This window comes from Onychomys torridus, chromosome 2 (assembly GCF_903995425.1).
Source record: "Onychomys torridus chromosome 2, mOncTor1.1, whole genome shotgun sequence".
In the NCBI taxonomy this organism is placed as follows: domain Eukaryota; kingdom Metazoa; phylum Chordata; class Mammalia; order Rodentia; family Cricetidae; genus Onychomys; species Onychomys torridus.
The window spans coordinates 140200074-140226182 of record NC_050444.1 but is presented as its reverse complement, the minus strand read 5'-3'; the positions used below and the strand labels follow the sequence as shown (position 1 = coordinate 140226182).

At 44.0% G+C, this 26109-nt stretch overlaps 1 protein-coding gene and 1 non-coding gene across 2 annotated transcripts in view; one reads left to right on the top strand and one right to left on the bottom strand.

Moving 5' to 3' along the window:
• Psmb2 (proteasome 20S subunit beta 2) overlaps positions 1 to 5239 on the bottom strand; it is a 36527-nt gene extending 31288 nt beyond the window's left edge. The window contains exon 1 of the mRNA XM_036177246.1: positions 5039 to 5239. Within this exon, the coding sequence (XP_036033139.1) occupies positions 5039 to 5129 (91 nt within the window). The 5' untranslated portion in view covers positions 5130 to 5239. The remainder of the gene's footprint in view (positions 1 to 5038) is intronic.
• Positions 5240 to 8984: 3745 nt separating this feature from the next.
• LOC118579024 lies at positions 8985 to 9117 on the top strand. The gene has a single exon (XR_004944394.1). It is a non-coding gene; the product is annotated as a small nucleolar RNA SNORA55 (small nucleolar RNA).
• Positions 9118 to 26109: the final 16992 nt, after the last annotated feature.

The window sequence follows — 26109 nt, the reverse complement described above, 5'->3', positions numbered from 1 at the left end:
TACACAAGCGTGTGTGTGTGTGTGTGTGTGTGTGTGTGTGTGTGTGAGCGCACGCGTGTGCATGTGCACAAAGGACAAGAAGAATGTATATTCTAAGTTATTGACAGTGGTAAGAATATGAACAATTTTAATTTCCTTCTTTTGCTTATTAGTATTTTCTAAATCTCTATCCTTAACATTTTTCATTTTTGTAAGAAAACATTATTTAATAAGTTTACATTATTTTTAGAAGGAAAAAAAGGCAGATAAGCAGCATGGTCCAGCAGGCAAAACACACACACACACACACACACAAATATTGGGAGGAAAGTAGTTCTTGTTGGAGAATGAGTTTACAAACTTACATCACATTTCAGCAAAAAGGCTAGTTACTTTAGGCAGTAACTGTTAATTATGAAATAAATATAACACAGGCGGCAGCTTCTACAGGAGGGTGTTCATGTTCAGCAAAAGACAATGCTTCAGAACAGAACGGATGGACATCTATGACCCTGGAGGACAAGATGCCGCCTGCACAGATCTAGGACATTCTTACACTTGACAACAAATCACAAGATCCACAAGCACAGACAACCAAATGAGTATCAGCATGTAATGCCAGCCATGTGGTCCATCAGAGGGGAACCTACCAGACACAGTGGGCAAATAATTTGCCTGTCTAAACTCCAGTTACCAAAAATGTGTAAATGATGATGTTATCACTACCAATGCCTAACTCACAGGTAAGGAAAACTGTTACAATTAGTGTTAGATAATGTAGTGTAAATCACATATGTTGTAGAAATTCAGAATAGCAAGTTTCGGGAGATCTCTGAGTAACTAAAAAGTCACTCTGTAGGCTAAGAGGAAAAAGGCATTAACTGTAGCATATATCCAATCAAACTGAGAGCTGAACCAGGCAGCTGTATAAGCAGACATTTGGAAAATGTCTTCTTCCCAGTATCGACAGATTTTCCCAAGCAGCATGATGACAAAACAATACTCTGAGCCAGTATTTTCATGCATGACTGTAACTCTAGTCCTGGGAGGCTAGGTTACATGAAAAGTACCAGGCCAGTCAGGTCTACACAGTAAGACCCCTTTTCAAGGAGCCCTCCCCTAAAAGCATTAAAAAAACAAGCCTCTTGCCAGCCAGTGGCGGCGCACACCTTTAATCCCAGCACTCTGGGGAGGCAGAGGCTGGTGGATCTCTGTGAGTTTGAGGCCAGCCTGGTCTCCAAAGTGAGTTCCAGGAAAGGCACAAAGCTACACAGAGAAACCCTGTCTCGGAAAAAAAACAAAAAACCAAGCCTCTCCTCAAATTACTGTTCAGCATTCTTGCCTATTCCACACAAATTCCATCAGGCAATTCTGAACCTCCTACCCTAAGTTTCTCACACCAGAATAAGCTATCAGTTGAGTGCAATTATTTCCAACTATTCTTCAAGAACTTATTCAAATTCATCCTTTTTCCATAACTTAAATCTTTTTCTTTTCTGTGGCTATTCATAGGACTTACTTCTAAAATTGTTGATTTAGGGGTTGGGGATTTACCTCAGTGGTAGAGCACTTGCCTAGCAAGCACAAGGCCCTGGGTTCGATCCTCAGCTAAAAAAAAAAAAAAAATTGTTGATTTTAAAAACTAGACTAACACTGGGTGGTGGTGGCATGCACTTTTATTCCCAGCACTCAGGAGGCAGAGGCAGGTGGATCTCTGTGAGTTCCAGGCCAGCCAGGACTGTTACACAGAGAAACCCTGTCTTGAAAAACCTTAAAACAAAACAACAAAAACAAAAACAACCCAAACAAACAAAAAACCTCTAACTTAACAGTACTAGTAATACTTCTATCACACAAAACTCATCTTGTGGGTTGGGGATCTAGCTCAGTGGTAGAGCACTTGCCTAGCAAGCGCAAGGCCCTGGGTTCAATCCTCAGCTTAAAAAAAAATTTTTTTTGTATCTATTCCCTAGGTTTTTCTTTGATGTTTGGGGTGTGTGTGTGTGTGTGTGTGTGTGTGTGTGTGTGTGTGTGTGAGAGAGAGAGAGAGAGAGAGAGAGAGAGAGAGAGAGAGAGAGAGAGAGAGGGGGAAGGGAGAGGGACAGAGTCCCATTATGTAATCCTATAATGGCCTTGAATTCATTATGTAGACCAGGCTTATCTCCAACTAGAGATCATCCTGCCTCTGCCTCCTATGGGATGGGATTATAGGGACACACTACACCTGAATCTCCTAGTCTTGGCTTTCTCTGCAGATTTTAGCTTAGAGGCTGCACCCTCTGTAACAAGAAGTACAGTATGGATAAGGGTTTGGAACACATTCTCCTTCTCAAAGCGATTCACTCTTATTGTGATGAAACAGAAGACACACTGATGTGGTGACTGCTCCACCCACATTCTTCATGCTAAGACCACCTGCCTGTCAGAGCCTGACTATTAAAGCAACGGGCAACTCTATTTTCACAACAAACTAACTCCTTTGGAGATGTCTTTTTTTTTTTTTTTTTGTCAGAGCTGAGGGCCTTGTGCTTGCTAGGCAAGCACTCTACCACTGAGCTAAATCCCCAGCCCCAGAGACTGTCTTACACACAGAACTTCTACAAACTAATCATAAAATACATAAAGTCTCTTGAGAAACAATTCACACCACAGATGTATGATGTCAAGTTCTTCAGAAAGAACAGAGCTCAAGCAAAGTTCATAGGATCCTTTCTATTTTCCCAGATGGGAGCTACAGGCTCGCAACTAGGTAGGTGCCTTTCCTTTGTGAAAGCAGTCATAGGCACTTGTGCTATCTTAACTCTATCATACAGTTCAACAAACCCCAGCATTAATCACTATTATTCCACAAGTCCAGGATTAATTGCTATTTGCCTTCAAAGCTTTCCCTAAACTCTACAGCCAGAATCTCTCCCTCACCATTGTTACCTAAAAAAAAAAACGGTCTCCTCTTCCTATAAGCCCAAAGTCTGACTGCTCTCGTCATGACACATCAATCACTTTCTAGCTTGTGCTATAATTATTTATACACATACCTGGATCTCTTACTTAATCACTAACTGTGTGTGTGTGTGTGTGTGTGTGTGTGTGTGTGTGTGTGTGTGTACACACCTGCCTGTGCTTAGTACAGAGAAGGACATCAGGTCATCTTCCACCTTATTCTCTCGAAGCAGAAACTCATGCTTTGGGCTTGGCTGACAGCCAGGGAACTCAGGGTTTGTGTTTGCTGCTCCCAACAGAGGTTATAGGCACACTGGCCTTTTTTTCCTTTTTTTTTTTTTTTAGGTAAGTACTTGGCATTTAAAATTCTGGTCTCCATGTTCACATAGCAAGCACTCTTGCCTACTCAGCCATCACACCAACTCTGTTAACTTCATCTTCTTCTCCTCCTCCTCCTCCTCCTTTCTTTTTTAAGCTGAGGATCGAACCCAGGGCCTTGCGGTTGCTAGGCAAGCACTCTACCACTGAGCTAAATCCCCAACCCCTTTTTCTTCTTTTTTTTTAAAAAGATTTATTTATTTATTTAGAAGAAGGCATCAGATCTCATTACAGATGGTTGTGAGCCACGATATGTGTGCTGGGAATTGAACTCAGGACCTCTGAAAGAGCAGCCAGTGTTCTTAACCTTTGAGCTATCTCTCCACTCCCCTACCTACACCCCCTTAACTTCTTTTAAAAAACAGAGATTACATAGTATTCTTTCCCCCCCTACTTTCAGCACTTAGCACTGTAAGGTACACAGAAGTGCCCGAAAACCATCAAATGAATTTTTAATTCACTGGACAAAAAACAAAATACCTTTCAAACATGCCTATGGTCAATCATGAAAACACACTCTTAGATTCTGTGGGTCAATTGCCACTATAAAAGAAGCAGTAGAGTATAGGAGTTATGGGTAAAAGATCCTATTTCTCAGGATGTCTACTAACTTGTTTTTGCAGTGCTGAGAATGGAACCTGGGGCCTTGTGCATAGTAGGAATGTTCTTTCCCACTGTATTTTGTCCCAAATTACACAGGTTTCTGGGTTATTACCTGGGTTCTGCCACTTATAAATTTAAGAACTTTTTCTTTGATAATTTAAAAAAATTATGTGTTTATTTAGGGACTCTTTCTCTCTTGTTCTCCGTGTGTGTGTGTGTGTGTGTGTGTGTGTGTGTGTGTGTGTCACAGAACGGGTGTGGAGGTCAGAGAACAACCTTCGGGGAGTCAGTTTCTCCCTCTACCATCTGGGTTCTGAGATCAAACTCAGGTTGGCAGGCCTGGCTAAAAGTACCTTTACTTACTAAGCTATTTTGACATCTCCTTAGAAAAGGGTTTTGTTTTTGTTTTGTTTAATATTCTGTGTCCAAATAACTCTACAAAGAGGGAATATAATAGTTTATATTATATTATATATCACACCTGATACATTTTGTTAAGTATCTGTCCAATGCTAAACATTTGCACATAACTTGTCCACTCAATTCTCTCAACAAGTTTTGAGTTGAGTACTAATCTGAGAGGTTAAGAAAATCTGAGCCCTGAAAAAATAACGTACAAAAAAATCAAAGCAAGTAGAGGGAGACGCCATCTCTACTTGCACTAACTATTTAAATACAAGGAAAACCTAGCAGCAGGTGAAAGCTGAGAAGGTGGATCTGAACCGGGCAAGTGAAGCAGACTGGAAAAGCCGGTCTCACCCTCCCCAGGATCCCACCTTAGGGCGCCCACGAATTAAAGACCACTAGCGACGACTGGAACTTATCAGAAATTCAGAGATCTAAGGAGCCTAGCCCGAACCCACACTTCAGCTCTTACAAACTGCATTCCCCAACCTGGGCAGCTCCCACCTGGCAAGCCGCAATTGGCCAAGGCCAGAGCACAGCCCTGACCTAGAAGCGAAAGCCAGAGTCCTAAGTTTGTCTGCCAGCTTCCTCGGTTCTAAATTTTGCAGTGCTGGAAGGGCAGAGCAGGCTGAGCTCCATCTTCCAAGCTGCCCTGGGGTTCACCCTACACTTCACCAACTTCCGCCGACTGCCCCTACGCCCAGGCCCGCCGGGCCTCCCCTCTCCTTCTCACCGTCCTTCATCTGGACAATATTGCTGGCTGCCACCCTATCGGAGGCGACGAGGACATAGTCGGGGCCCTGGATGCCGATGAGGTACTCCATGGTGGCGGGAAGCGTGAGGCAGCAGGGTCCACAGAGAGAAGCACTTCCCGGGTTCACCGCCTCACCAGTGAGACAGCACACCCGGACGAAACTGAGAGTGACGCAAACCGCGCGACTGCCCGGCAAGTGGCGCGGACCAATGACGTCAACTCTCGCGAGAGAGTAGAAAGCCGGTGCGAAGTGGTTCAGGGCTCGCTTAACGCTGCAGCTAACGATGCAGCTCTGGGTTATGCAATGTTCGATTTCTTTGTATCTGCCAATTAGAGTTTCAAATTTTGTACGAAGATAAGGCCGCGCCCTGTGTGAGAAATGCCAGCACACGTGGGTGCTTACAGGGCGGAAGGTCTTCAGGTTTCTGTTTCATTTCGTTGCTCGGTTAAACTAGCTGAAATCTTTCCCTGCAAGCCAGATTGGAGAAAAATCACCTTGAGCCCTGGAGTTAGGGACCAGCCCGGGCAACATAGGGAAACAAACCTCAAAGACAAAGCAAACCACACCTACTTGGCGGTGGTTCACTCTTGAAGTACTAGACCTGGGTGAGCTGAGGCAGGAGGAGGCGTGACAGGCAAACCTGAGGACCAAAGTTCAATCGCTCGAAGCCACAGCAGAAAGAAGTGACTCCCCAAAGATTTCTGATCTTCACACTTGCACGTTCCATGGCCGCCACACACACAGAGATAAAATTTTGAATATTTACTTTGTTTTGTTTGTTTTTTGAGGAAGGGTAGCCTTGGCGGCATGGAAAGGTGTGTAGATCCGGCTGATCTCAAATCCATAGAGATCTGCGTGCCTCGGCCTCCCCAGTGCTGGAATTAAATGCCTGGGCCACCATGCCCCCACTTAAAATAGTTTTTAGAGACAAAGAGTAAGATAGAAGATAGGAAGGACTGAGAGACAGACAGTTCAGTGGTTAAGAGCCCCGGGTACTCTTCGGAAGACCTAGGTTCAATTTCCAGCATCCGCATGGCAACCGCAAGGTAATTTGTAACTCTGACACCTCTCTAGCCTCTGCAGGCACTGCACACATTTGGTGCACACACATACATGCAAGCAAAAACATTCATACACATAAAAAAATAAGTCTTTTAACGAAAGAAAGGGTAATAGAAGAGTGACTATGATTAAACTACACATAGAAATGTCATAATGAAACTTACGACTTGAACCTTAATAAATATAAATATACCTTAATAAAAAAATTTAAACATTTAGGAATTGGGGTGTCACTCAGTGGTAGAATGGTTATTTAGCATGTTTAAGACTCCAGGTTTCATCCCCACAAAAATAAATCAGAGTAAGTTAAATATACATTATCATTTAAATGCATCCAAAGAAATGTCTGCACAATAACCCAAATATTTGTGTACAGAGATGTTGTGTTGCACCACTGTGGCAGTGATGAAGAGAGGACCAGCTTCCGTGTTTAAATGGAGATGTTTAGAGACGGTGCTATCTGCGTACAGCATCACATTATCCATCTATTTGAAAGAATGAAATGGGGCCGAGGAGATGGCGCAGTTCAGAAGCATTCACAGGGACCTCAGTTCAGAACCCCAGAACCATGTGTCTGTTAGCCTAGTGACAGGGAGTGAGAGGTGGAGGCGGGAGCCCGGGAGCTCACACACACACATACACACACACACACACACACACACAGAATGAAATAAATTCTCCTGTAACTCCAGATATAATTCACTTAACTGAAAATGAAATTGCTTTCCTCCTTGTAGTAGGAAGCCACTTTACAAAACAGTGAATGATTCTCTATGAATGGAAAACATTTAGGAATATTTCAAAGTCAGCTATGTGCAGTCATTTAGTATAAATGATTTAAAGGGAAGACTTTTTTCCCTTGAATTTGTGAGAATCCCCCCTACCTCTCAGTCCTGAATTCTGGGATGACAGGCACACTCCAATATGCCTAGATCACTCTTTATTGTCCATGCATATGTTTTTGTTTGAATGTTTTACCATTCTCAAGTGTCACTTGTATCTCTGTGTGCGTGCGTTCATGCATGTGCACGAACTAGGGATTAAAACCAGGCTTTCCTTACTACATTAAGCATACCCTTTACCACTGAGTTACTCTACAGCTAATTACTTATAATTAATTACATGAGACAGAGTCCTGTGTAGCTCAGGATGGCTTCACTATATAGCTGAGGATGATTTTGAACTCTCCTGATCCTCTTGTCTCTACCTCCCAAGTGCTGGGGTTACAGGCATGTGCCACTACACCAGGATTTACTTAAAAAGAAAACACTACCTCTTTAAGCCTTGCAGCAATTCTGAAAAAAGGAGGGGGGGATTAGCTCATGACTAGGTTCTGATATATACAACTGAGTCGTAACTAATGAGAAATGGAAAGTAAATTGCAATTCTGTCTCCAAAAACAACTATGGGATTCCCTTGTCTCTGCAGAAATTCTAGTAATTACTTCATTCTGTGTGCTTCTTCCAAGTCTCTGCCCAGAAGGGGACATAGAGCCTGAGGAGTTTGGAGCAGTCTATCTATCATGGGATGTATGCCAGGGGCAAGTGAGGTCATTAAGCCAACCATCTCTTTGAACACAACTGCATCCATCATTCTCAAAGAATTCTTTTCTTAAGCATCACTAGAGAAAGCCCCTGCTGAAACACCCTCCTCTCTCTGTGACACATGCACATAATTGTATTTTTAATTGCTAAAATTATATAGATATGCTGTACACAACCTGCTTACATATAATACACAAGTAACTAGCTAAATATCTCTCCTTTCATCAAGAGTAACCATTTACAACATGCCGGGATCTTTCATATTTTCCTTTGTACATATTAATATTCATTCACTCAAGAAGATGCAAAACTTTGAATAGGAAGATCAGATACACACATTACACACATATATATATGTTTATATAATAAATATACACAAATATATATATATATATATATATATATATATATATATATATATATATATATATAAACAATCTCTTTAGTGGACACTTTTCTCTTCTCCAAGACTTTTAACTGCTTCTAGATTTCAGTCCCTAGAGATGCCTTACTTTCTTGTTAGTTCAGAAAAAAAATTGAGCCTGGGGCTGGAGAGATGGGGCTCAGCAGTTAAGAGCATTGGCTGCTCTTCCAGAGGACCTGGGTTCAATTCCCAGCACCCATATGGCAGCTCTGAACCTTCTGTAACTCCAGTTTCAGTGGTGCTGACACCCTCACACAGCCACCCATGCAGGCAAAACACCAATGCACATAAAAATAAAAATAAATAAATTATGGGGGAAAAAACAGAAAAAAGAAAGAAAAAATGGGTTTTTAAGACTTAAATTGTGGTGACAGGAGAGATGTCTCAGTCAATAAAGTGTGTTGAAATCATGAAGACCTGAATTCAATCCCCAGACTCCATGTGAAAAAGCTGGGTGCAGTGGTGTGCTTGTTGTCCCAACAGTGGGGAGGCAAAGATAGTGAATCCCTGGGGCTCAGTGTCCGGCCAGCCTGCTTTACTTGATGAGCTCCTGGGAAAGGAATGCACGGTGCATGAGGAACAGCACCTAAGCAACAATGTCTGAGACTATCCACTGACCTCTATGTGCACAGGTGCTCTGTACATGTACCAACAGAAAGAGGGGACAGGCAAAGGAGACAGTGGCATCTGTGCATGTGACCCCCTACATACTCTATAATAAATAAATATAATTTTCTAAGAGAAGAAAAGCCTAAACTGTGGTGTCTCACTACGATGCAGAAAGAAACTTTCCTCCAATCAAAGTGTAAAATGGTTTTAGAAGTTTAGAAGAAGTCAGGTTTTGGTGCAGACAGGGCCATCTTCAAGCACCACACACAAACAGTGCCTAAAATGACATCAAGAACCCCAGTCAGCTGGGTGTGCTGGTACTGGTCTGGGGACAGAAGGTGCGAGAGCAGAGAGAGGATACCTAGATGTGTCATTTTCCATTTGTCTTGGGGCCTGTCTCTACAGCTCTGCCACACTTCCTTCCTCCTGGGCAGGGAGGGGTTTTTGAAGATGTTGGGGACTAAGAAGAAAAGAGAGTGGAAGTTTCCCCAAGTTTTGTGCTATGCATTATTTGCTTTTTTAAATTTATTTATTCATTTATTTTGGTTTTTTGAGACAGGGTTTCTCTGTGTAGTATTGGTGCCTGTCCTGGATCTTGCTCTGTAGACCAGGCTGGCCTCAAACTCACAGAGAGCCTCCTGGCTCTGCTTTCCAAGTGCTGGGATTAAAGGCATTCGCCACCACCGCCCAGCCTATTTGCTTTATTTAATGGTTGGATTAACTGAATTAGCAAGCTTTGTGATTCATTTAATTAGCAGGCTCCATGAGAACCTTTAATGGGAAGACTGTTTGGGTGGCTGGGCAGCCAAGCCTACAGCCAAGGTCTGCTGCATGTTCTTGGCACTTGGGGAGGGTGACAGAGTGGTGTCTAGAAAGGTATGGGTTGTGATCTACCAGGGACATTTTGCTGCTCATCAGAGGTGAAGCAGTTGTCACAGGTCTTTAGGTCATGTGAAAGAAGGCTGGGGAGCTAATAGGATTTGGTAGCTCTGGTCCTTGGTGTAAGTTTCCCCCATGGTAGGGATGTTAGGCAAAGCATGTTACCATTTGTAACTGATCAGATGCCAACTCTGGTTTGCTCAGTTCCTCTTGGTGTCACCTCCTTGACTGGCCCCCTCCAGTGCAGGGGATACACAGTCATATATCTTAAACTTCTAGGTACTGTTTCCAAGATCACGGTAGGGAACTGTTCCTCAAACCTTGCTGGTCTGCTCCACAGGTAGAACATTGTTGAGCTGATACACAGGTTGGCTTTCATGGTGCCACATGCACACAACTCAACAGGGAAAGCAATCAACAATGTTTTCAGTTAAGGGATATACATCAGTGATTGGCTCTTTAGAAAGAGTCGGTACCTGCGACTACATAGTTGATGGTCTTGAAGGACATCCTGCAAACAGATTCAAAGGATGGGTAAAATCATAATTAGAATCTGGACTCCCTGTATTCCACTGAGTTATGGTAGTAGCCTTTGGTGATCTGACAGATTTTTTTGTTGATTTTTTTAAACAAAAAATTTGCACTTATTTCGAAGCATTAAGAATGTCAACAAAACAGCTGTGTTTATTTATTTTTGTTTTGCAATTACAGAGTGGTATTCAGTTAACGAAACAATTATCTCCATATAAGCTGCATTAGAGACAACTGAAGATGAGGGGAAGAACCAACTACTACCCCCATATGTAACTTATTTGCGCTGTGCACCAACAAGAACCTGTTTTAAATTTCCATGCCAAATAACAACCCCCAGACTGATGGAATAACGTGTTATTTTCCATGTCATTCAAGGACAGTCTGAAGCAGTTTACATCCAAATGGAGCCATCAACAGTACCTACGGATGGTGCTGCTGCTGGCAATGCCTCATTAATTCTCCTACAAAGGCTGGTCTAGCGCCAACACACACACATACACACACACACACACACACACACACACACACACTGCACCCCCCTCTTTTGTTTTTTTGAGACAGGGTTTCTCTGTACAGTCCTGGCTGTCCTGGAACTTGTTTTGTTTTGTACACCAGGCTGACCTCGAACTCACAGAGATCCACCTGCCTCTGTCTCCAGAGTGCTGGGATTAAAGGCATGCGCCACCATCACTCCCTGGCTGTGAATCATAATGCAAATATCTGATATGTGAACACCCCCACCCCACACCCCACACCCCATCCCCACCCCCCGTGAAAGGGTCATTTGACCCTCAAAGGGGTCATGACCCATAGGTTGAGAACCACTGTATTAGAAGCTAAAGGAAATTACTTAGAAGAGCTTCATGCTAGCAGCAAGCTTTGTCTAAAACACCCTGGTAAGAGCCCTTTACCTTATGAATTTATTTTGAAGACCATATCATAGGTGTGCAAAATCTTGCTTCATATTATACCTAGATTAACACTACAGTGAAATAGAATAATTTACATTTGAGCTAAAAGAAAATTCAGCCTATCTAAGATAGATTTTAAAAAAGCTGTTGGAAGCTGGGCAGTGGTGGCACACGCCTTTAATCTTAGCACTCAGAAGGCAAAGGCAAGTGGATCTCTGTGAATCTGAGGCCAGCCTGGTCTACAAAGCAAGTAACAAGTCAGTCAAGACTACACAGAGAGACCCTGTTTCCACTGCCCCCCACCAAAAAAAAAAAAAAAAAAAAAGGCTGTTAGAAATATTAGTCAGGCTTAAGAAATACTTACCCAGCATGCCTTCCAAAGCCTTGCTCATTTTTCTCATTGCTTTTGATGCCTGTTGCTTGGGGTCTTCTCCACATCTGTATAGCTGCTGCCTTGACAGATGAGTTCATGAGTGTCTCACAAACAAAAACTGGGTAAAGTTATGTTGATTGACACTTAAGTTCAGTCTTTCCAAGGCTTCAAGGCAAATAAATGATAATGCAAAATATCTGGCTAATTTGTGTTTATCTTTCCCATTGGCCTTGGCTGATTGAAAACCAAAGAGAATCAAGAATTTGAGATTCTCTTTATGAGAAGGCTGTTGTCGAAGACCATGGTATTAATCTGTAGTTTATCCTATTCAATGAGTGTGAGTTCTGTATCCTTTGCTAACAATGACAAAAACCATCCTAAAAGCTTTTTGTTTGGCTGGAGAGATGGCTCAGTGATCAAGAGCACTGGCTGCTCTTCCAGAGGTCCTGAGTTCAATTCCCAGAAACCCCGTGGTGGCTCACAACCATCTGTAATAAGATCTGATGCTTTCTTCTCACATAAAGTTGTACATGCAGATAGAGTACTCATATATGTAATTTAAATAAATAAATCTTTAAAAAAATATATGAAGAAAAAAGTTTTTTGTTGGTTGGTCAACATCACCTACGTGTAAACACACTTTTGCCAGCCAGCAGTTTAGTGACAACTCTTTGTCAGCTAAACAGATCACATTCCATGAACACACTACTGAATGCCAACCAACAGTTGCACTTTAAGTGGCTCTCCTTCTAAAGATTCTGTCAGCCCTCTCACCCCTCTGAAAACCCTACTGATTCCTGAATTCCATGCTATTACCAAACTCTAAGATCAGTGGTATGCCTTCCTTGGTGAAAAGTGTCACTTTTCCAGCATATACTTAAGCAATCAATTAAGCTTCATAGTTTTCTGTTTCTATATTGAGTGGTGGTCTCATCCATTGACACATCAAAGATTTCCGACTTTGAATGTTGGCAGAGCAAGAAGGGGCTCTGTAATACTATCAAGGTTTCCTTCCAGAGAACTGTCATCTTCAATTAGACAACTTCCTTTCCACTTTGGTCAATAGCTGATTGACCGAAGAAAAGTTGGTGCTGGAGAGATGGCTCAGAGCTTAAGAGCACTGACTGTTCTTCCAGAGGACCCAGGTTCAGTTTCCAGCACCTGCATGATGTCTCACAACTGTCTGTAACTCCAGTCCCAGGGCATCATTTGCCCTCTGCTGGCCTCCTCAGGCACTGCATGCACATGGTGTACAGACACATATGCAGGCAAAACACTCATACACATACAATAAATAAAATAAAAAAATGCAGAGGACCATCATGCTTCGGTGGGGAACTAATTCTTTGGTCCCATTTGTATCCAAGATCTCCCCTATAAAATCATATAAGATTACATTCTGTACCGATTTTCCTTTCTTTTTCATCCTATTTGTCTTGTATCTTTTCTTCTGGAAATTACTTCCTCAATACATGCCTCAAATAAGAACTCTGTCTCAGACTCTTCCTCTAGGAAACCCAACCCAAGTCAGTGCACACTGTTCAAAATATTTTTATAATATTAGACAGATAACCAACCCCTGCATTTTTTTTTTCTGAAGTTGAATCTTTCATTAAGAGGAGGACTCAACTGATGCTGTATAACATGGAACATGCGACGCTTCTTACATATGAGAGCTGGGGAGCAAAACCCACAAGTGTGTATTTTTTTTTTTTTTTTTGTCATATGGTGCTGCACATGTTCTAGGCATTTTGAGAAGGGTATTTCCACTTCTAGATGCAAGACAGTTCTTGTAGAGCAGTTGACAGCTTGACAGGAAGCAGTCATTTGGCCGTTGCCAAGCCTTGTTTTCTCTTTCATCTGCTGCGCCCTTGGCATCCTCTGGTTGACCCTCTGTGAAGTCAGTGCAATTCTTTGTCCACCAGCTTTATCGGCTGGTCTTGATGTTCAACCACTGGTATTCAACAGCTGTGCTTGACTTTACCGCTGAATGTCACCCATCTCTCTCTCTTTATCCTGTTTTGTTTTGTTTTGTTTTTTCGGTGCTTGAGATCAAGATTAGGGCCTTGCATATGCTAAACAAGTGTTCTCCACTGAGCTACACCCACAATCCTTTGCTCCCACCTCTTTCCCAGCCTCTCACGAATGCTGCCTGCCCCTCTAGCGAAGCACTCTCAGAGTTCTTGGTTTTATTAGACTCACTGAGCATAAAGACTTCATACTAAAGGCAGTTGTCCTATTTTACTTTATCTCAATGGTACCACTGAGGTTGTCAGGTAAGTCAATATTCCAAGTTCACTTACTTATCATCCACAGTCTATATTAGATACCTAAAATTACATATGCAATTTTTAACTTTTTAAATTTCTTTTTCTCTCTCTCTCTTTCTTTCTTTCTTTCTTTCTTTCTTTCTTTCTTTCTTTCTTTCTTTCTTTCTTTTCTTTTTTCCCCTCCTCCTCCTCCTTCCTTTGAGACAAGGTCTTACTATGTAGCTCTGGTTTACCTGGAACTCACTCTGTAGACAAGGCTGACCTTAAACTCACAAAGATCCATCTACTTCTGTCTCTGAGTGCACTTAAAATTATTTCTAAAATTTGATGTGCTGAGTGTGTTGTCTGCATGTACATAAGTGCACCACATGCATACAGTATCCATGGAAGCTAGGAGGGGGCATCAGATCCCCTGAAACTGGGGTTATCCAAAGTCCTAATTAACCATTTGGGAGTGGAGAACTGAACCCTGATCCTCTGCAAATGCAGTCAGTGCTCTTGACTGCTGAGCCATCTCTCCAGCCCCTCCAAGGCCTCTTTAGAAGCACTTCTGTACAGGAATTATCACCAGCCTCCTTCTTTTGGACAGTGCACCTATTCTTTCACATCTCTGGCCTTGGTGGTACCTTATTTTGTCTTAGTCTAGATAATCACTTTTCCTTTCCACCTTTAGTTTTGTTTTGCTTTTCGAGACAGGGTGTCTTGGTGCATCTCTGACTGTCCTGGAACTCACTGTGTAGACCAGGCTGGCCTCGAACTCACAGATCCGCCTGCCTCTGCCTCCCGAGTGCTGGGGTTAAAGGCGTGCGCCACCACCTCCTGGCCATATCTTATTCTTATCATCAGTGTTCACTGTCTGCAAAGGTCTTTGTTGAACTTCCAGAGCTGTCCTACACTTATGGAAGGGCCAACCCAGTAAAAGCTATCCATCAGTGCCTTCTATCAGTATGGAAGGTCCTAGGGAATGTGTCAGAATGATGTCCATTACTGAATAGGTTGACCCAGAGGCAGGTCAAGCCAGAAGGATGGAAAGGTACCAAACTGAAGTAAGGAAGAAGAAAGGCAGTCCGTCCTCTACTGGAGAGGCAGGGCAAGGGAGAAGACCAGAGATGGGTGAAGGTGTGTTTGGGGTAGTTGAGGATTAAAGCACAAAGGGATGGAGTACACAGAGTGGGTCTTCCTGGTCCATGGAACCTCTAGGTAATACAAGCCTTTGATTTCAAACTCCCTCTTCATCATGATTTTCAATTAGAAGGCTTTGTAATCAAGCCAGTCCTAGAGTCACACTGAAAACCACATGCACAGAGACTGGGTACACTTTGTAACTGAGGAGTTGGGGCATGATGATACATACTTGTAATCCCAGAATTCTGTAGGCTGAGGCCGAAGGATCACACAGCCTGGGCTACATAGCGAGACACTGTCTTGAAGACAAAACAAAAAACAAAAAAACTTTGTAATTTAATCTTATACTCCAGGCATTAGCATCTCCACCTGGAGATGACCCTCTCATTGGAAAATTGGCTCTTTGCCCACCTCCTTGCCCCACATCACTCCTGAGACACTTGAATGGCTTAGAATATAAACACTGGGGGTAACTATTGTCTTTTTCAGTTGGTTCTGGCATCCCAGGGGCTTCCAAACAAATGATACCTTCTTATTTCTTGCGTTCTCCTCGGGGACCAGGGCAGTCACATCTGCTGATGGTCAAAAACACAGCACTCTCCTTGCAGGCCCCATAGGAACAAGCACAGCTCCCATAGAGCTGAGTTGGTCCATGATCAGAATCCTGTGTCTGCAGCTGACTGTGCCAAACACATCACTGGCAAACAATTGTTATTGATCATCTGTAGTTGTTTCAAACTCTTGTCCAGAGTCAGGGGAATGGATCTAATGACTTTCAGAGAATTCCATTCACCTAGGAAGTCTGTAATAAGTCAATGTCGTGATGCTGGGATCTCTGAGAAAAATCACAGAGGACTTAAGAGGATTCTGCATAAACATCACAAGTATCATCTGTACCATCTGACTTCTGATTCCCCCAAGGAGATGAAAGAGTGCCACGAAACCTGATGTTTTCATGATTTGAGACTACAAAGGACCTCAGGACTCTGTTAATCCCTGCCTTATCTGTCTCCTTCCATCCTCATCCCAAATTCAGCTTCAACCTGGAACCCATCTCTGTCCACGCCATCCACCATCCACTCAGGCTCTGAGCCAATGGAAACTGGTGAGCCTTCTTGTTCAAGGCTCTGTAATCTATTAGCTCCTGCCCTCTAGCAGTCCACTTCTTTATCATCCCTTGATACATGAAGGGCTTGAATCATGGTAACAAGAGAAAGACGCCAATGTGTCCTGGACCTAGTGGCCAAGAACCAATGTTTGGGTTGCTGAGATTGGGCAGAAAGCCCAGCCTGGATCTGGCCCTCCTCACTGCTCATCTTTGAAGAACATTTGCTTCCTGATGTTTCTGCTATGAGGAAGCGTGGCAAGCCATCTTGCTGCTGGCACCTGCCACACTGTAGCATAACACCAACACTAATGGCAAAAATTATCCCAGTGACAATGACGGCTTGGGTTACATGCAGAAGGCACTTGTCATCTCCTTGGGAGCCTCCCAGCCTCGGGCTTCATGCTGATGGTGTACTTGGCCCTTGGCCCACAGTACACACTGTCAGAGTCACACACTGGTTTCCTCTGAATGGTTGCCATTATCATTACTGTCGTAGCAATTATGAATACCTCTTGGTTTACTCTTGCAAAGTGCATTTACTGAGGACAAACTGAATGCCAGCTCCCGTGCAAGGTTATAAAGTAGTTCCACATTAAAAAAAAAATACTTTCAAAAAATAGTTTAAGGAGCTGGGGTGTAATTCAGTGGCAATGCATTTCCCTGGCATGCACAAAGCCCTGGGTTCTACCTACATCACCAAAAGGAGGGGGAGGAAGAGGAAGAGGAGGATGAGCGTGAGCACGAGAAGGAAGTGGAGGGATCGACCGTAGATTATACAGGCAGTTGTGAATGGATAGCTTCACAAAGACTAGAAAACCCAGAAGGACATAATGAGAGCTCAGTAAGTAAGTCTGGATGAAACGGAATGAACATGTAAAAAAAAAAAAGGATGAACATACAAAGGGCTTAGGATCGGAGACGGAACAGGATAACTTGTTAAAGGAATCGAGGAAGGTATCGGAGGAGATGACCGAAAGTTCTTTTTCTTTCTTTTCCCTCCCCTCTTCCCTCACTTCCTTACTTCCTTCAATTTTGAAGAAAAGAGCTCATGTAGTCCAGACCCTTAACTCCCTATCTACTGAGGATGTCCTTGAACTCCAATTCTTCCTGCATCCACTTCCCACATGCTGGGATTATGGTCATGTGCCACCATGCCAGATTCTAAACTCCGAAGGCTGAAAAGCAGCACTCAATACTGCCTGTCCCTGACACTTGGGTTGGAACACCACCAGAGCGTTTGTAAAGTGTCTGATATGAACGACATAAACGTCCAATAAATGTGACTGGCTTGGAGCTCCTCAGACTACCAGGGTGGAAAGCTGAGGGGTGTGAGGAAGGGCCTTCCAAACACTGTATTGACGTCTCAGCAGGACGACTTCCTCAAGAATAGTGGGAGACAGTGAGAGAAAAGGAGTGGGAGGGTATTTTGCATTATCAGGGTAAGTGATGTTTTTTAAGATAACTTTTTATTTGCAGATCATTTCAGATTTACAAAAAGCGGCCTAGTACAGAGCGTTCTAGTACACCCTTCACACAGTTTTACCAAATGGTAACATCTTAAGGGGGCCATTGTGTTCAAAGCAAGACATAGTCAGACATGTCCTGGAAAGCTTGTAGTGGTTGTGGGGGAGGAGAAGCAGGAGGAGGAGGAGGGAGGGAGGGAGAACATGCATTCACCAGGAAAAGGGAGTGTTAGCATCATCCCAGTGAGCAAGATGAAGGATGCAGTCCAGACATGGGGTAGATAGGATGGCAGAAGTGTGTGGAAACTCCTGAACCAGGACAGCTAATTATGGATGCCCTACAAGAGGAAGGACCAAGAGTAGGGCTGGGCAGGCCTCTGTTGGAGACAGTGGCTGATCATTTCTTCGTGTGAATAACCAGATATTTCAGGTATTTCTTTTCTTTTCTTTTTCTTTCTTTCTTTCTTTCTTTTTTTTTTTTTTTTTTTGTATTTTTCAAGACAGGGTTTCTCTGTGTAGTTTTGGTGCTGTCCTAGATCTCGCTCTGTAGACCTCAAATTCACAGAGATCCACCTGCCTCTGCCTCCTGAGTGCTAGGATTAAAGGCATGCATGACCACTGCCTGGCTATAACCAGGTATTTCTGTGAACAGGAATTTCTCTGAGTAACTCAGGAGACTGGTAAGCCTGGAATGGGATGGGCAGTGTCTGGGTTCCTTTCCAGTGCCTCAGTGTCCAGTACACTATCCAGCAGAGAGGGGCTTCCTTCAGCTGCTCTTGGTGACTGGCTCGGCATGGTCAGCTACCTGGCCCTCATCTGGGGATATGGGCCCGGGTGAAACAGGTTCATTCCAATCCTTGAGGCATTACACCATTTGTACTGAGAGGCGTGATGGGGTGTTATGGACAGCAGCATCAGACAGACTGTTTACAGTCTCAGCTCTGCCACTAAGACTGTGTAACCTTTAACAGACGTCTTAATTTCTCTATGCCTCCGTTTCCTAATCTGTAAAAAGAAGAGAGCTAACTCATAGTTATACTGGCCTTGTAAGGGTGGTGTAGGATTCAATCTGTTTGTTAATATACACAGGGAATTAGCACCATCCCTAGGACATTGTTAAGTCTTATCATGTTTAAATCGTTCGATGAGTGTACTTAAATTTGCTTAGATTATTTCATACTACAGAGGTTCTCAATTTATATCTGAGGACGTTGTCTCAATAGGAAACATGCAGAGATCTTGTGCTGCCCCAGCATGGCTAACACCTAGAACAGTGGTTAGAATAGTTAAATCAACACAGATTTTTGAGACAGAGCCTCATGAATCCAAGGCTGACCTCTCTCTCACTATGTAGGATGACTCTGATGTCTAATCCTCCTGTCTCCACCACCCAGCTGCTGGGATTACAGATGCAGACTGCCACACCACGTTTACGGAGTGCTGGAGATCAACTCCGGGGCTTTGTGCGTGCTACACTCTACCACACTACATCCTCAGGCCCAATTAATGTATATTGGATATATATTTTATTTCTCTCTCTATTTATATATTTATTTATTTATTTTAGTTTTTGAGACAGGGTTTCTCTGTGTAGCCCTGGCTGTCCTGGTACTTGCTCTGTAGGCCAGGCTGGCCTTGAACTCATAGAGATCCACCTGCCTTTGCCTCTCAAGTGCTGAGATTAAAGGCACCACCACCACTTGGCTATATTGGAGATATATATGTAATATATAGTTGGTTTTTTGTTTTGTTTTGTTTTTTTTTTTTTGTTTTTTGTTTTTTGGTTTTTTTTTTTGGTTTTTTGAGACAGGGTTTCTCTGTGTAGCTTTGCGCCCTTTTTCTGGAACTCACTTGGTAGCCCAGGCTGGCCTCAAACTCACAGAGATCCGCCTGGCTCTGCCTCCCGAATGCTGGGATTAAAGGTGTGTGCCACCACCGCTCGGCGGATACTTTTAAATGAACAAGCAAAAAGCAATCTTGGGTACAGGTAGTATTCAGATGCTAATTTAGAAACATTTCAGAGGACCAAAATGGCCAAATGGCCTCCAATTCAGTGTTTTATAATTGATCCTGCCGAGTGTGTCAGTAGTAACACACTATAGTCAAACACTGTGTAGTCAAAAAAAAAAAAAAGCTCACTAGTTACAGTGTGAGTGTTTGTTATATATGGAGGATTACTTGACTGAAGGGAACCCAGAAAGTCTGCCTTACAGGGCTGTGTGTAGTGGGAGGGCAGGGGACATTCACAGGAAGCACAGTTGATTTACCCTGCAACTCTCTCTCTCTCCCTCCCTCCCTCCCTCCCGATGCCAGGAATTGAACCACAGGCCTCGTGTGTGCTAAGCTAGGCCATTCTCCTTGAGTTGTATTCACACATACCCACCTGCTATTTTTGTTTTGAAAGGACTATTACAGATTATTTTATTTTGATTGGGGAGGGGGCAGGTTCACACTTGGTACTCCATGATGGTCCTGGGCCCAGGAAAATCTTCCTTACCCAGGCTCCCAAACACTGAGAGTCCAGTGTGAGCCACAATGCCGAGCCTCTCATGAGTTCTTGCCTCTGCATTTTTCTGCACCTCTCTTCCAGCCTCCTCTCAACACACTGGCTCCCTCTGTTTTCACATAAGCTCCTGTGGATGGCCCCACAAATGTTTAGCTTTCCTGCCCAGAGAACACAAAGTTAGAAAGAAACTGTATCCCATCTTGGGCAAGAATCTCCCACTCCATTGAGTTATCAATGGCCAGGGGCATAAGAAAATGAGTAATGTCTCAAGAACATGGTCCTCTTTCCTGACACCAGAGCTCCTTCCTGAAGTTAAAGTGAGGAGCCTCGCCAAAATATCTGGCTACGTATGATGGCGTGTGTGTTTGCTTGTTCGTTTGAGACAGGGACTCACAAGGCAACCCAGGCCATCCCCAAACTCTCTGTGTAGCCTAGGATGGCCTTGAGCTCACAATCCTCCTGCTTCAGCCACCTGAGTGCTGGAGCTACAAGCAGCACCACTGCTGAGAAGCCGTTTTGAGCGTAGGAGGCTAACACAGATATTTTCCCAGAGCTTGAGAAATGTTCTTTCCCAGGCATTCCATTTGCACTGTCTGTTTGGTTTCTGCTGCCTCTATGCTCAGTTTCTAGAACTCTGCTTCTACCAGGCAGTCTGACCATGTCAAGGAATCAAGAGCTAGTGTGTGTGTGTGTGTGTGTGTGTGTGTGTGTGTGTGTGTGTGTCCTGACATAAGCCAAGGGAAGATAAATTCTCTCCAAGCTTATATCAGCGTAACTGCCCACCCAGCATGTCAGACTTTAAAGATCGGGCTGAGGGGAGAGGCGAGAGCATGGGGAGGGAAGAACCTACTCTCCTAGAAGCAGAGAGCTGTACTTTAGACTGATATTGGCTACAGTTTATAGTGTTTTTCTAGCCTTGCAATCACTACATACAGTAGAAACCCTGCAGAGCTGACATCTTCATCCCCATTACTCAGCTGATAAAATTGAGGTTCCAAGAGGTGAAAATTGAGGTTAGAAGAAGTGACATGAACGAAAGAGTGACATGATTGGTCCAATGTCACGCAATTAGCTGCTGATCAAGGGTTGGAACTTAGGCCTGTTGCACTTCCAGCCCGGAGTTCCTCTGTATTGGAGCAAAGCTTCTGTATCTAGGGGAGAATACAGAGGAGAGCAAAAACCTCACAGGTGGCCAGAGGTGCAGAGTAAACCAGTTTCTCAGTCCCTGGAGGAGAGATGGCCTGATGAGGCCAGTTGGGGACTGCAGAGAATGAGGAATCGATCCACCATTCCATGTGAGAATGGATTGTAGCCCCAGCCTGAGTGTGTCAATGGATCTGATTAGCACTTACGTGAGTCTCCAGCTATCGACTGGCAGGTGAGAATCGTTCTGGGACCAGCAGGGAGTCAGTCCCCTCTGTCCCCATTCCCATCAGTTTACTCCCTTTGCAGAGGCATCTTCCTCCGCACCCCCTCCACTACATCCCTGCAACCTAGAGGTCTCCAGATTCCTCCAACTCCAGATCTAATGGGAGTCAGGGTTCCTCTAGATGCTGCTGGCCAAGGAGGGGTACATGGCTGGCACGCATCTAATCTAGCCATGCCAGGTTCAGCCCTTAAAAGAGCCTGTGAGAATGGATGAGTGCATTCACCTTGGAGCCTAAACCACACAAAGGAAAAGGTAAGGGCTCTGCAAACATGTTTCATGTGACCTTGGGCAAATCATCTGCCCTGCCAGCCTTGGTTCCTCAATGTGCAAAGAATAAAAACTAGCTTCTGTCCCAGACTGTCTGTGTGGAAGTATGTGTAAAAGTCCTTTCTGGTCCCTAGCACACATGGCCTAAAATGTTAGATGGAAATCAACTCTCCAACTCTCCTGAGGATGTGTGCTCACTCTGGGTAACCCTCTCTTCTGCCTGTTCTCTCCATTTGAATGCCATACGTAAGTGACAGACAGTAATCTGTCCCACATTTGGTGGGACCTGGAGAAGTTCTGCCTTCAAGGAACTTCAATCCATACTATTGGGTTTTCTTTGGGGGCATTGAATTGTCAAGTAAGGAAACAAGACAGGCTCAGCTTTATCGTACCCTAAGAGTCCTTTGGATCCAGAGGTTGTATCCAAAAGTTGGCATGTGCTATCTGGGAGAGGGTGTTATAGGCATTTTTCTGCCTGTTAGGCTGGGAGCAACTGGGAGCAGTGGCCAGAGACTATGGCTTCTTTCATTACCCCCAACTGTAGCAAGTCCATGTGACAGGAGGGCTTTCTTTCTGTTTTCTTCCCTGTCCTTCCAAGGCTGGAGCTCTGCCCAGCTCACAGTAGCCCTGCTCCTTTGCTTTGATAGTGCCAGACTTCTCCCCTGGGGCCTGTTGGACTTGTCTGCTAATGGCTGGCCCTCAGACCATCTGTTACAAGAGCTTGTCCTTAGTCTTGCCTGAGTTGGGCTTTGTAGAACCATGAAAGTCCCTGACACTCCAGCAAGAGGGAGAGCATGGGCCGCAATGGCAGGGGACAGTTGTGCTCAGAACCATGGACAGATGCTAAGGTTCCAGGATGTGTGGGGTCCTGTGTGCAAACACAAGCCAGATCACAAAATCAGCAGCACCATGGACAGACACTGTCACCTGCCTTTGCCTGGAAGAGCAGATTTGTCAAAATTCTTTTGATTATAAGAAATGGTCTTTCCATATCGCCTCTCCTTCCGTATTCTCTCTCCTTCGCACAGTCTCTCTCTCTCTCTCTCTCTCTCTCTCTCTCTCTCTCTCTCTCTTTCTCTCTCAATAAAGCTATAGAAAGGTTAAAAAAAGAAAAAGAAATGAAAATCTGAGCCGGGCGGTGGTGGCGCACGCCTTTGATCCCAGCACTCGGGAGGCAGAGCCAGGTGGATCTCTGTGAGTTTGAGGCCAGCCTGGGCTACCAAGTGAATTCCAGGAGAGGCACAAAGCTACACAGAGAAACCCTGTCCTGAAAAACTAAAAAAAGAAAGAACTGGAGAGACAGCTCAGCAGTTAAGAGCACCTGCTGCTCTCAACCAGAAAATGGGAGTTCAATTTCCAGTGACCACATCAGGCCTGTTCACAACAGCCTCAACTTTAGGGCATCCAACATCCTCTTGGAATTGACCTCCTGGGAATCTATATGTACCTGTGCATGCAAAAATGTGTACATTTGGGAGGCAGAGGAAGAGGGATCTCTGTGAGTTCAAGGCCAGTGTGATCTACATAGTGAGTTCCAGGACTTCCAGGACTACATAGTGAGACCTTGTCTTAAAAATAAATACATACATATATACATACATACATATACACACATGCACATACACACATACATGCACACACACAATACATCTTAAAACAGTTTAGGCAGAGGGGGTGGTACTCACCTTTTATCTCAGCACTCAGAGGCTGAGGCAGGGAGAGCTATGTGAGTTCAAGGCCAGCCTGGTCTACATATCAAGTTCTAGGTCAGCCAAGGTTACATAGTAAGACCTTGTCTCAAAAAATAAAGAACACTTTTTTTTAGAAAAAAGTGGCTCAGCATGTCGGAGCCTTGGTAGTGCAAGCCTGCTGACTGGAGTTTGCTCCCAGGAACCCATATAAGAGCCAGACGTGGTGGCACATATCTCCAATCCCAGCAGCCCCATGAGAAATGGGAATCAGAGACAGGGGGACTCACTCAGAACCTCACAGGCCATGAACCTGGAGTACACAGCTCAGCACAACCAAGAGAGAAGGCCTCGATGAGATGGGAGGAACTGACTGCCAAAAGATGTCCTCTGACCTCCACATGTGCACACATGCCATGCCTGTACATGCACATACACGTTATAAATAAACTAAAGTTTAAAGAAACAAAAAAGAGATGGAAATCTATTTGAAAATAACAAAGCTATTCTTTGCATGAGCCGGTGGTGGCACTGAATGTCACAATTTGTTGCATTAAGCAGTGTGAAGTTAAAGGCACATTCCCCTTTATTTTATTTTTATTTATTTATTTATTTTTATTTTGTAGTAGAGTCTCTCTGTATATGTATATGGCCCTGGCTATCCTGGAGCTCACTATGTAAACCAGGCTGGCCTTGAACTCATAAAGATCTGCCTGCTTTTGCTTTCCAAGTGCTTGGATTAAACACATGTGCCGCAATACCCGGCTCTCCTTTACCTTAGGAAAACAGAAAGGGGGCTAATTTAAGTTATCTATTTCTTCTTAAGTGAACTTGAGTCATTCCAGAAAATTCCTTTTATTGAAGTTCTCCAATACATGACACAAGCTTCTTTACAGAATTCCCTTTCAATTCCCACCCCCCTTGAAACAGAGTCTCACGAAGCCCAGGCTGGACTTGAACTTGTTATATAGCCCAGAATGACCTTGAACTTCTGCTTCCAACTCCCTGGTGCAGTGATTACAGGCATGTGCCACCACGCCTTGTTTCTGAAGTGCTGGCTTTCAAACTGGGATCCATGTATGCTAAGCAGGTACTCCATCAACTTCACTGTACCCCCAGCTCACATACCCTTTCCGTGTTTATCAGTATGGTATTGATAGCTGCTCTCTGGTTGCTGATATTAATTTTGGTGACTTGTATCAGCCTGATCAGAAGTAAGTGTAATTAAATTGCACATGTTTTCTCTACTTCTGCCTCCACCTCCCAGCTTAGAACATTATAGTTGCATTGTGGCAACTTCCCAACAGGCTTTCAGGCTCTGTGTTCCCACTCCGGTACATTCTGCACATTGCTGCCAAAGGAAGCTTCTGAAAGGGACTGTTAGTGGACCCTGTCTCTTCTGAATAATTTCCAGCCCCCTCCACTTTCCCTTAATGCCTACCCTCACCATCTAACAAGCAGCCATGGCTCCCAGAGTCACTGCCAACTCCTCTCCTGAACAAAATTATCTCATTTTCAGCTCTGCTGATCAACTTTTCATCTGCATTAAACCCAAAGGATTCCTTTTAACTCTGTACTTCTAAAATGCCAACGTTATGAAATACAAATATCTAACTTGGAGACCATCCATGGTCAAGACTGGGAAGGATGGTATCCCGTCGAGTTTCATATCAACAAGCTAGACTCATTTGGAAAGAGGGATTCACAATTAAGAAAATGCCTCCATAGATTTACCTATAGGCAAGTCTTTAGTGCATTTGCTTGATTAGTGATTGGTGTGGGTGGCCCAGCTCAGTGGGGGTGGTGCCACCCCTGGGCAGGTAGTTCTGGATGATATAAGAAAGCTGGCTGAGGCCAGGCAGTGATGGCACACTCTTTGATCCTAGCACATGGGAAGCAGAGGCAGGTGGATCTCTGTGAGTTTGAGGCCAGCCTGGTCTATAGAATGATTGCCAGGAGAACCAGGGCTACACCAGAGAACCCTGTCTCAAAAAACATATAAATCAAGCAAACAAGCAAGTAGCCTGAAAAGGCCACTGGGATCTAGCCAGTAAACAGCATTCTTCCAATGGCTTCTGTTCGGTTCCTTGCTGCCCATACAGAGGATCTAGGCTTCATTCATTCATTCATTCATTCATTCATTACTCTGTCCCTCCCTTGCTCCCCCCTTTCTTATTTGTTTGTTTTTTGAGACAGGGTTTCTCTGTGGAGCTTTGAAGCCTGTCCTGGAACTCGCTCTGTAGACCAGGCTGGCCTCGAACTCCCAGAGATCCACCTGGCTCTGCCTCCTGAGTGCTGGGATTAAAGGCATGTACCACTGCTGCCTGGCTTAAAGTATGTTTTAAAAGAAGAATACTGTAGGGGCTGTCAAGATGGCTCAGGGTTAAAGACACTTACTTCCAAGTCTGACAAATTGAGTTCGATCGCTGGGACCTATATGGTAGAAGGAGAGGCATGACTTCTGCAAGTCACATTCTGACTTCCACTTATGTGTGGTGGCGTGTACACACACAAACACACACACACACACACACACACACACACACACGCACACGCGCACACACACATACACACATGCACACACACGCACACACATGCACACACACATACACACACACACATACACACACACACACACACACACAATATGATAATGGCATACATCCTTTAACTACTTCCTAAGAAGGAACTCATGAAGATAAATCCCTCCAGAAAGGTCTTTTTTATTCTGCTTCTGTAATTGGTTTATAATTTAGGCAGAACAGGAATTCCTACAAAATCTGAAGGCATTGCGGCAGTACAGCTGTTGAGAAACCCATTGCTTTTTCTGGTTCTAGATTTTTCAATGTGTGTATCT